The following is a 12665-nucleotide window of genomic DNA, read 5'->3' on the forward strand; positions in this document are numbered from 1 at the left end:
CAGACAGCACCGTAGTCAGGATCTTTTGGTCGAATTGTTTTATAGTGACTTGTTATGATTCATGTTATCTATGAGCATTCCTTTCCGGATTCTGTTTTAAGAACCACATGACTCCTTTTCGATTAAACTGTGCTGATCATTATTCAAGAGGAGCTGCACAAGCCAAGGATGTCTTGGTGACCCAGATGTTGTTCTATTTCTGGATGATAGGAGTGACCGGTTCAACGCAGCTTACTGTGTCAACCAGCCAATTCCGCTAACTTCCATTTCTTCCAGACAAATGATTGGAAATCTCATCTTTCCCAAATTTCCAAATGCATTTCCCTTAACACTTTCCTGCCAAAGGCAATTAACTACATTTTTGCTTCTCCGGGTTCCAGGTTTGCCTTATCCGCCATCTCAATTCACAAAACTGGAGTGGAGCAAGTCATACTTGAATCCAAGGAACTGTTAAGAAAAGAAAACAAGAGATAAACAGTTGAGGATCTGCATGACAGCATGTTATTCATGATGAATCAAATGGCCTTTCGTAACCGTGGCAGAGATATTCCATTTGCCTTGTTTATTCCTCCCCAACATCTCTAGAACGTAAAAAAACTAATTTTCTCACCGAAATTCTGACGAAGGGATTATTAGTTTAGTTTAGTTTCGAGATACAGCCCACCGAGTCTGTGCCGAAGATATAGATCCTCGTACACCAACACTATCCCATGCACACTAGGGAACAATTTATAATCTTACCATGCAAATTAGTATACAGACCTGTACGTCTTTGGAATGTGGGAGGAAACCAGAGCACCTGGAGAAAACCCACGGGGCTTTATTTCTCTGTAATGGTATGTCATGGAGTCTTATAGCACTGAAGCAGGCCCTTCGGCCCAAATTGCCCATGCCGAACAAGATACCCCATCTACTAGTCCCACCTGCCCACTCCCCTCCAAATCTTTCCTGTCCTGCCCAAATGCCTTTTAAATGTTTTTACAGTACCTGCCTTAACTACCTCCTCGGGCAGCTGGTTTCATGCACCCACTACCCTCTGTGATCCTGTACTATGCACTACTGAGCTAGACAAGCAGCCATCCCAGTCACCTTGCCCCACGTTGATTTATGACTGAACCGGTCAGTTGTTGGGCGAATCAGGGCAATTGAATATTCATTAGATTATAGGAGTAATTGGATACTATGGTGCACAGTTGGTGTTTAATAATCATTTCTATTTTCTAATCGCTGCAAACACAAACTCAAATTTACAAACTCTCCCCTGTTGGGTGGCACAGTGAGGAGTTGCTGCCTTACATCGCCAGAGACCCGGGTTGGATCACAACTATGGGTGCTGTCTGTGTGGAGTTTGTACGTTCTTCCCATGACCTCGTGGGTTTTCCCCAGGTGCTTCGGTTTCCTCCCACACTCAAAGACGTACAGGTTTGTAGGTTAATCGGCTTTGGTAAAGATTGTAAATTGTCCCTCGTGTGTAGGATAGTGCTCGTGTACGGGGTGATCCCTGGTTGGTGCGGACTCGGTGGGCCGAAGGGCCTGTTTCCACGCTGTATTTCTAAATTAAATTAAACGACTGCTACCTAATGCTATCACAGTAGTGCCAGGCTGCGTTTTATTTTATCATTTGATGCAGAATGCTAAAGGTATGTTTGCCTTGTACTGAGGACTGGTTTGAATCAGTGAAATACATCATCTTGGGTCAGCTGGGGTATGGAGTTTTCATTTGGCAGTGGTTGAGGCTCTGCCTCGGCCTCCAGCTGGCAGCATCCATCTAAATTGGTGTCTCATCAGGAAAGGTTACTTGATTTCACGTTACACTGATCAGAGTGGTGTTGGCAGTGAACATGTGTGATGTTTATAACCTTAAATGCACCGGTGAAGATGATCTGCAGCTACGCAGCTTCCACATAATAATGTACAACGTCTTGTTTGTAACTACAAATATTTTTAACGATAAGCACAGCAATAGCAACTCACTAAAAGAGACACAGAGTGCTGGGGTAACTCCGTGGCTCGGGCAGTATCTCTGGAGAACATGGATCGGTGACGTTTTGGGGCGTGTGGGGAATGACAACTCGCTTTTATGCAGTCTCTTTCACTTAGTGCAAGACATCCCATGCCGCTGCACAGGGAGCGATTTTTAAAGAACAGACTTGAGTCACATACGGATATATCAGGGATGCAGGTTTTGCGGAAAGAGCCAGAGGGGTTGAGAGCGAGAATTGCTGAGGTTAGTTGTTTTTGGAGAAGCCAGAATTGATCAAAGGTATCCCAGCGGATTGTCAAACTGAAGTGGGTCAGAGAGCGATGAGGCTATGGAGGGATTTGAAAACGTGAATGAGAATTAAAAACATTGAGCCTCTGGTTAACTGGGACCCAAGGTTTTTTCAAGAAAACAGGAGACTTGCTTTCACTCTCTCTCCATCCCTCCCCCTTCCTAGTTCTCCGACTATTTTAGTGTCCTGATTAAATTTTACTGACTGTTCCCGCAGCTAACGATGATCCATTCTACATTTTCCTTTGTAGCTCATCCCCTTTGATCTCTTGTTTTCACACCTTATCCTCCAAATCTCTCCCTCTCTCCTGACTCTTGGTCTGAAGAAGGGTCTCGACCTGAAACCTCGCCCATTCCTTCTATCCAGAGAAGCTGCATGTCCCACTGAGCTACTCCAGCAGTTTTATGTCTAAGATGGGAGAAAGAGACAGTCCAACTTCAGACGTGGCCAACAGACTGTTGAATGACTTCATACTGATAGGGACGGTTAGTGAGGAGCTTGGGTACGAATGAGGGTTTGATTTGCAAGGCAGCGATGCACTCCAGTTTGTATTATTTTGTTCTGCTTGGATATTCTAATGTGTATTTACATTTGTATAGTGCCCTGATTTCTTGCAGACTATCCATTGGAGACCTTTGAACCATCTTTTTCGTAGACAAAAGTGCTGGAGAAACTCAGCGGGTGCAGCAGCATCTATGGAGCGAAGGAAATAGGCAACGTTTCGGGCTGAAACGTTGCCTATTTCCTTCGCTCCATAGATGCTGCTGCACCCGCTGAGTTTCTCCAGCACTTTTGTCTACCTTCGATTTTCCAGCATCTGCAGTTCCTTCTTAAACACCTTTTATCGTAATTTATTTTGCACTAAATGCTATACCCTTTATGCTGTATCTGTACACTGTGGATAGCCTGATTGTAATCATGTATAGTCTTTTCATTAACTGGATAGCACGCAGCAAAAAGCTTTTCACTGTACCTCGGTACATGTGGCAATGATAATAAACTAAACTCAACTACGTTTTCTCAAACCCCCCCCCCATTGTTGCTGAGTCCTGATTTATGATTGAGTCTTGCAGATCAATTAAGGCAGAATTACACTCTGCACATCTGCACATGAGACCTTTAGTTAATGTTCTAGCATCTGTACACCTAGCAAGAAGAATCGATTTTCATCCCTTCTGTCACAATTGGGTTCCCATCCACCCACGCCATAAATGATCTGCAGGTTTTTTTTAAACATTTGCGGCCAAAAACAAATGTACAAAGTTATAAATCAACCAACATTTTGCATTTTGCAAGATGACTACAACTTATCCAGTCTTTGAAGGCCCACTTATACATTTTATTCAATAAACATAATTGGTTTTATTTATGTACAGGGGGTCAAGTGAGCAAGGATTTGGACAAATTTATTTGTAATTTAATAACTGTAGACGCTAGTTTACAAAAAAGGACATGGTGCTGGAGTAACTGGGCGGGTTAGGAGGCTTCTTTGGAAAACATGGATGGATAGGTACACAAAAATGCTGGAGAAACTCAGCGGGTGCAGCAGCATCTATGGAGCGAAAGAAATAGCGCTCCATAGATGCTGCTGCACCCGCTGAGTTTCTCCAGCATTTTTGTGTACCTTCGATTTTCCAGCATCTGCAGTTCCTTCTTGAACAACATGGATGGATAGGTGATGTTATGATTTGGGACCCTTCTTTGGACTGATTCTGATTATCTTCAAACTGATTTTTACTCTGTATGAAGAAGGGTCCCAACCCAAAACATCACCTATCCATGTTCTTCAGAGATGTTACATGATCTACTCACTCAGTTACTCCAGCACTTTGTGTCCTTTTTAGTCGCTAAGCTCTTGTCCTTGGCCTTCACTGGCTTCACAAGACAAGCTTGTGAAGTGTGGACAAACATAAAAGTGACTGGTTTTATTACCATGCCATTGAGCGGTCATGAAAGTAAATGATTGTAAACATCTTTGAGATGTTTCTGAGACATAGTTTTGCAGCTTCATGTGTTGCCATCTTTACTTGATTCACCTTTTAGCTTTCAAGCCAAATTTCTTGGCAAATGTACAATATGGAAGAGTGGGGGGAAATGCATAATCCTGTCCTGAGAAAAAATGTAGCTGAGCAGTGATCCCGACTGACTAAACTGTTCATTTTTTGGATGCTCGGCACTTCCCAACTGAGATCGCGACGATCGCAACAAAGAACGCCAAGTGCAGCTGTCCCGAGGTGAGGTAGAGTGGGTGCTTGCTTCATTTAACCCAGGGCATACTCCCTCGGCATTCCTCTTTGTTCTTGTTTCACAAGTAATTGTCTCCTTTTAATTGCCCGCATCCATGGGCAGAAGGACTTCCATCTGCCCATTTACTGCGGCCATGTCATTCTTCAGGCATTGCTACTTCTGAAGCATTAGGTTGATTTGTAGTTTGTGACTAAGTAGTCTTAATTGAAGCCCAGCCCTGGGTTTGACACGTCTGTAAACTGTAAAACAATGAGATCAATTAATTTCCATTATTATTGGGATTGACTTCAACTCCATTTTTTTTAGAGTGAATGATGGGATTGGGAGGAAGTTGAGCAGGCTTTTCATGATTACAAGATGTCCCATTTGTTGATACAGTTTGGCAACCAAATAGCTAACAAAAGTATGTAAGAAATAGAAACTAATCCTTCCATTAATTGACTGCTCTGTCGTTCATGGCCAGTCTTCTGTCATTTCTATTACCATCCTATTTTTATATTCATATAATTCCACCGGAGTCCAAAAATCTATTTGTCTACATCTTGAATATCCTCACCGGTAGAGCAGCGGTAGAGTTGCTGCCTTCCAGCTCCAGAGACCTGGGTTCGATCCTGATTATGGATGCTGTCTGTATGGAGTTTGTATATTCTCCCTGTGACCGCGTGGGTTTTCTCCGGGTGCTCCGGTTTCCTCCCACACTCCAAAGACGTATAGGTTTGTAGGTTAATTGGCTTTGGTAAAGATTGTAAATTGTCCCTAGTGTGTAGGATAGTGCTAGTGTATGGGGTGATCGCTGGTCGGGGCGGACCGAGGGGCCTGTTTCCACGCTGTATGTCTAAAGTCTCAATGATCATGCAGCCAGAGCCCTGTGGAGTACATAGTTTTCAGATCTTCAACCCTTTTGATTGAGGCTAAATGGCTGTCCACCATTCCGTGAGAGAACAACTAATGGTTTCTAGATTGTAAAACAGAATAGCTTCTCAGGTTTGTTAAGAATTAAGAACTTTAGCCTTTTCGGGAAGATCACCTCACTGATTCCAGTGCTCAAGTGCGCCTTACTAAAGGAGGTGTAAGCATGTCAATGGTTGTTATTTACCCTCTTTTCAAGCCAGTGTTTTAACCATATGATAAGTGCCTTGAGCTCATTGTTGCTAAACCAAACTATTAGCCGGTAGGCTGCATGATCCTATCTAATTTTGTTCTAACGCTCCATCTTTCTAATGGAGGGAAAGAGATTAAAAATAATGTTCGGGATTGGCTGCACTGTTAATTTACAGGCATTTCTGAATCTATAAATTACTGGTCAGTCCATCAACCCTGTAATTTACTCCCATTCGTTGAGTAACTACCATAAACAAAAACGGCCACTGAAAACGCCACTGTTGCCCTCCATACAATCTGAAGGCTACAGTAAACAACAACTTACATTGATGGGGTTCCTTTCATGTAGACGACTGCTCAAGGCATGATGGAAAAAATGGGCAAGCTGGCAAAGGAGGAAAGAATGAAGAGAATGGTGGTGAATTAAAATAATTGGTTGAAGGGGTAGTTTTGGTGAAGGTCTTTAAAAAGAAAAAACCCCGTTTGTGTATTTTCATTCATTTTAATAATGTAACTGGCTGTGCTGCTGTTAACTATCATGTCCTGTCCAGGTAACTATCCCATACTGGGAATAGTTTGCATCGCTTCAGTTTCTTTGGTGCTGTTCCAGCCACTTTACTACGTGTTTAGTTTAGTTTAGTTTAGAGATACAGTGCGGAAACAGACCCTTCGACCCACCGAGTCCGCACCGACCAGCGATCCCCACACACTAACACTATCCTTCACGCACAATTTACAATTTAACTCAGCCAATTAAACCTACAAACCTAGATACATAGATACATAGAAAATAGGTGCAGGAGTAGGCCATTCGGCCCTTCGAGCCTGCACCGTCATTCAATATGATCATGGCTGATCATCCAACTCAGTATCCCATATCTGCCTTCTCTCCATACTCCCTGATCCCTTTAGCCACAAGGGCCACATCTAACTCCCTCTTAAATTGTACGTCTTTGGAGTGTGGGAGGAAACCGGAGATCCCGGAGAAAACCCACGCATGTGAAGGGGAGAACGTACAAACTCCATACAGATAGCACCCTTAGTCAGGATCAATCCTGGGTCTCTGGCGTTGTAAGGCAGCAACTACCGCTGCGCCACCGTGCCGCACGCACGCTTTCACAAATGTATGTGTGCAAAGTCAGTGCAGCAGTTCCTGCACTCCAATTGTCATGAACTGCCTTCCTCTGAACCAGGACATCAATTTGTCCAGCCTGTCTGGTAACTTGATGTGTAATGCCCATCCCATATTGAATGGATCTGCACACAGTATCTCCCACACCTCAGAAATGGAGTGGAAGCAAGCTATCCTCAATCCTGGGGGACTTCCTAAGAAGGAGATAACTGCAGAACAGTTTAATCTGCTTTTGTGAATGTCATACAGGAACGTCTCCTTCTTAGGAACAGGTCTGATCTGTAGAGCAAGCTTGCTTACTTACATAATCAAGTTTTTTTTAGACGTTTTTATTTGGCTCCAGCACATACAGAGGCTTGTTGACCAGTTGGTGACGTTAATTGCCAGTTAATATCTTGCTCTTGTTTCTAAAATGAACTACTGATGATGCTAAGATGGTACTTTGTTTCCAGTCTTGTCATTATTAATATTTCAGAATAATTTACAGCGCTGTCAAAACAAACATCAGAACTGGAGGCTTAATTTGATCTCTCACCCAACCCACTACATCAGAGTTAATGCATTAAGTTTCAAGACACCCTGAACAATAATTCAAACCGTGACCTTAAGCCTCAAAGTGAAATGCTCCAATTCCCACCACTGGCTTGATCTTGTCTCTGACCAGAACACCTTCATACTCTTGACTTTGGTTCTCTCATGCAATCTTCTTTAAATTCAGTTCTGGAAGTTGGTGCTTTCAGCTGCACATGTTCTACACTTCCCATCTTAAAATTTGATTCTTCTGTTTAGTTAATTAGTTTAGACATACAGCGCGGAAACAGGCCCTTCAGCCCACTGAGTCCGCGACGACCATCGATCCCCGCACATTAACACACACACACTCACACACACACTTTTTTTAAAACATTTACTAAGCCAATTTACCTTCATACCTATATGTCTTTGGAGTGTGGGAGGAAACCAAAGATCTCGGAGAAAACCCACACAGGTCACGGAGAGAACGTACAAACTCCATACAGGCAGTACCCGTAGTCGGGATCAAACCCAGGTTTCCGGCGCTGTAAGGCAACAACTCTACTGCTGCGCCACTGTGCAGATCTATGTCTATATATATATATTACTGGAACTCTCATCTTGTTTGTTTCTATGTCTGTGTGTGTGCGTGTCTGCGATCTCTGATCCGGTGATGTCGTCAAATTACATCAAAATGGTGCACGATAGCGCTATAATTTTGGGACCACCTTACTCACAATTGTCACGTGGTGGTTTGTATCAAGTTTTGTTCAGATTGATGTTATATTTTACAAGTTATTGACATTTAAAACTTAAAAAAAATTTAAACAGCGCCCGCACTTCCCCGTAGCAGCTATATGACATCACAATGGCATCTAATTTACATAAACTGCCCGATCATTTACAATATAAAATTCAAGATTTTCATTGTGGGGAGGGGGGGGGGGGGGGGAAGGTGTGCAGCGACGCGTCACAATGGGATCTCATTTACATGAGAAAAACTCGCTGTCTCCAATAAAAGTACGCTGGACACAGACAGGGCCCAGAGCCGCGCTCCTCCCTCCCCCTCCCGCGACTCAAGACAGCAGCCTCAAAAACTCGCTGACTGACTTTCAAATGCCACGCTTGCGGAGCCACGGGCGGGAGAGGGATAGGCAGCCAGCGGGAGAAACCCAGGAGGGAGCGGGAGAAACCTCCTCGCGTACCCGCCCGCATCGGCTCGAACCACAGTCCAGGGCCCTGAGAGTGGCTGGGCACGGACTGGGCCCGGAACCGCGCTCCTCCCTCCCCCACCCGTGGCTCCAGAGCTTGAACCACAGCCCAGGGGCCTGAGTGCGGCTGGACAAAGACACGGACACAGACACGGTCTGGACCCAGAGCCGCACTCCTCCCTCCCCCTCCTGCCACTCCAGACCGTAATATTGTGTTGGGGGAACGAGGCCCAACGGGTCCCACTTAGGGTAGGGAGAGGGGAGGGGGGGGGGGGGGGGGTTATGGACGATGTTAACAATGACAGGACTTTCAGTCCAAGGAGAGATTTGTAACATTGTTGTAAGGAGAGGGAGGGAGTGGGGGTGGTTGAGACAGAAGCCTAGCATTTGGTGAGGAGAGGTGTTAGAATAACAATGGCGTATGTTTGGAACAGGGTAGGTTGGGAACTGAGACCCATCTCTGCTTGAGCTCCTGCCTCACTGTCTGCCTGTCCTTCCACATAATTTGCACTGATATTTGAGCAGAGGGAGCATTTATCGCATGCGCCGCCTGACACCTGCGGTGCTATGGTTTGCGGTGCTGCAGGTCCATGACCAGAAAAGATACTGGCTTTTCACACAGTCAATGCTTAATGCACCTCCACAGAAGTCATAGCAGGTCAAGGAAGTGGATTATTTTGCCTATTTAAAAAAGTAAACTCGGCCATTATTATAACACCTGTCAGAATTACGGGGCATCTCAAAGATTTCACAGCTGGAAGTACTGTTGAATTTTGTTGTTGTTGCAGTAAAGTAGAAAATGTGACTGCCAATTTGTGCCAGCAGGCTCCCACAAACAGCAACATGGTACATGGCTTGGTCTAGCAATTTTACTTGAGATACAACTTGCCCGGTGTTCTTCAAAATAATCTCAAAGGATCTTTTTCTCTGTGAAAGATTTGAAGGGGATCTTTGCTTCGTGTCTATTCTGTCCTTTAACAGTGCAGTGATCTGGTCTAGTTTTTTATTTGTTTGTGTCAATAGATTGAAAATAGCATTTGTATATCTCCTATTATTTCTTGAAAATGTCTTATAAAATACTGCGGGTTTCTGCGGGTTATGGCCCTGTCCCACTGTACGAGTTCATTCCAAGAGCTCTCCCGAGTTTAAAAAAAATCAAACTCGTGGTAAGCACGGAGAATGAACGTAGCGGGTACGTCGGAGCTTGGGGACGTCTCTTAGCGGCTCGTGACGCTAACGGCAGGTACTCGGGAAGACTCGCTAACGGCAGGTAAGCTCGGAAAGACTCGTGAAGATTTTTCAACATGTTGAAAAATGTCCACGAGAGCCCCGAGTACTGATGAACGGCCATTATCATAAATCTCTGAGTTCGAATCAGGACAAACTCGGGAGAGCTCTTGGAACGAACTCATACCGTGGGACAGGGCCATAAGGATTCATTTGTGTGCTGCAGGCTTCCAAAATTTGAAAATAAATGATGGGATTATCTGTTTGGTGTGTTATCAAAACAATACCCATGCAAATAATTTAAAAAATCTAAATGGAGAATGCAAAAATATTCAGCAGGGCAGATAGCACCTGTGGAGAGAGAAACAAAGCTCTCTAATTTGGCTGGAGTTCTGTGGGAAACTGTAGTCCATATGCCTTGCAGTGCCTTTGATATTTACATAGCTACCCATTCTGCTGTTAAGGGCCTGTCCCACTTTGGCGATTTTTTAGGCGACTATAGATGATTATTAGCCTGTCGCCGGGGTGTCGCCTGTATGGTCATAAGTAGTCTCCTCAGTCGCCCAGAGAGTCGTAGCATTTTTCTGGACGCCGCTGGATTTTCAACATGTTGAAAGATTTTCGGAGACAGTCGGCGACAGTGGATTTGACGCCAATGAGTGTAGCTTGACTTCTCCTGACGTAGGTGCTGTCGTAGTTGTCGCCAGGTGACGTAGGTTGTCGCCGGTGCTGACGTTGTTTTTTGTTGAAGTAATGATTCTATTTCAAATTTTATGTTGAAGAGGGGCCAGTCGCCGTTTTTTCTATGATAGTCGCCGGCAGTCGACTAAAAATAGCCTAAGTGGGACAGGCCCTTTAGACTCCCAGTGGCAGTTCCAGATTATACTGAGTTCAGAAGCTGGATGCAATTCACGTGTTAATAGGATTGCTGATCATCATTTCAAATGTGAATTTGCATGAATTTATTTGTTTTCATTTTCTTTATTTCACTTTTTAATTAGCTTACGGAAGTTATATTTTAACTAAATGTATTTTAAAATTATTTAAACCCATTATAACTGTTTCAAAGTGTCATTGAATACATTTAAAACAGTTGAAGAAACTTTTGTCAGCAATGAGCTGTGAAGCCCTTCAGTTTTGTTCGAGAAGCAGGAAGTCAGGTTGTGTAGCCGCTGAGGCCCAGGCTTGTGTGTGCTCAATCAAACCCAACACATGGTCTGTGCCAAATGGATGGTCATTGACCTGAAATGGTAAACCTGCTTCTCCCCACAGTCACAGCCTGTATGACTTCTGTATAACTTTTATTTTTGAACCTGTTGCTTTGACTGCAATCTACCTAGAACAGGGCAAAACACCCTCGTTATTTTGAACGAATGCCGACTGAATGAACGGACAGTCCCATCACTACTATGGGATTAGCAATATTTGTTCCATTCAGATGCTCCTCCTTCCATCGATATTGTGTGTTTGTGAGCACATGATGGAGGTTACTGTTCTCAATATGGACGTAATTTTATTTTTATTTAACGTTTGCTTTGGTGGTTTCCACTAAACTGGTACTAGGAATTGACTGTAGAGGCCCAGTCTCCAGTATTAACAGGCGTTTCTCTTGTACACATGTACGAATGCCGTGCTGATAATGGAGACTGACTATATATATTGTTCCAAAATGACGATTGAAACCATAGGTAGGCAAAAGTGCTGGAGAAACTCAGCGGGTGCAGCAGCATCTATGGAACGAAGGAAATAGGCAACGTTTCGGGACGAAACGTTGCCTATTTCCTTCGCTCCATAGATGCTGCTGCACCCGCTGAGTTTCTCCAGCACTTTTGTCTACCTTCGATTTTCCAGCCTCTGCAGTTCCTTCTTAAAGACTGAAGCCATGTCTTCTTGTACTTGCAATGAGTAATAATAATTGTTTCTTTTGTTTCTTTCGTCAGCCTTCTTTGTTCGCCTTGTACTGGTCTTTGCCCAAAGATATGCTCGGTGAATTTAAAGAACATAGAATCTGTGACAGCTGCTCAAGACCTCCGAGGCTGCACCGTCATCAAAGGCAGCTTGGTCATCAACATCCGCGGAGGAAGTAAGTTCGGCAAACCTGTACAGCATCATCTCAGGTGTTCAAAACAAACTGCTGAATAAACTCATCGGGTTTAAGCAGCATCTGTGGAGGCAAAGAGACGGTCGGCATTTCAGATGTAAGGTCTTGGCCTGAAGCTTCAACCATCCCGTGTAGGAAAAAACTGCAGATGCTGGTTTAATTCGAAGATAGACACAAAATGCTGGAGTAACTCAGCGGGTCAGACAGCATCTCTGGAGAGAAGGAATGGGTGACGTTTCAGGTCGAGACCCTTCTTCAGACTGATCTTTTGGATCGAGACCCTTCTTCAGACTGACTCTCATTCTAAAGAAGGGTCAAGACCCGAAACGTCACCCATTCCTTCTCTCCAGATATGCTGCCTGTCCTGCTGAGTTACTCCAACATTTTGTGTCTAGCTTCAGCCATCCGTTCCTGCTTAACCTGCTGAGTTCTTCCATCAGTTTGTATTGTGCTCCAGATTCCTGCAGCTGCGGTCTTCTGTGGCTTTATCTCAGGCTGAAGTTGCATTTCTCCATTATGTCTGCTTCAGTGTGAGTGAACTTGCAAACCAATTTCTGAAGAAACATTTTCCTGCACTTATTAAAATACAGCTGAATATTTGTGGATGGTATTGGCAATATAGCTGATCTGTCAGTTATTTCCCAGGAAGAAAATGTAAGAAGCTGACTCTTTCCCACAGAAATATACCTCTATGCCAGTATTTGCTTTTTTTATAAAGATTCTGGGTGACTGGTTTTCCCACTGTCTGTCTAGATTAATTCAAGTTCCAACTAAAGTTTAATTAGCTAATTGGTGAAGTTCCAATGCATTAAGTAACAAAGCTTAATATTTCTCCTTCTTTGAGGAGCTTTTCCCATGAT

General features: G+C 43.9%; 1 protein-coding gene across 2 annotated transcripts in view; it reads left to right on the forward strand.

Annotated features, from left to right (window-relative positions):
- Positions 1-12665, forward strand: part of insr (insulin receptor) — a 207398-nt gene that overhangs the window by 153681 nt on the left and 41052 nt on the right. For both annotated transcript variants that reach the window (XM_033046981.1, XM_033046980.1), the window contains exon 4: positions 11645-11787. In XM_033046981.1, the coding sequence (XP_032902872.1) occupies positions 11645-11787 (143 nt within the window). The remainder of the gene's footprint in view (positions 1-11644; positions 11788-12665) is intronic.

Source organism: Amblyraja radiata, chromosome 29 (assembly GCF_010909765.2).
Source record: "Amblyraja radiata isolate CabotCenter1 chromosome 29, sAmbRad1.1.pri, whole genome shotgun sequence".
Classification (NCBI taxonomy): domain Eukaryota; kingdom Metazoa; phylum Chordata; class Chondrichthyes; order Rajiformes; family Rajidae; genus Amblyraja; species Amblyraja radiata.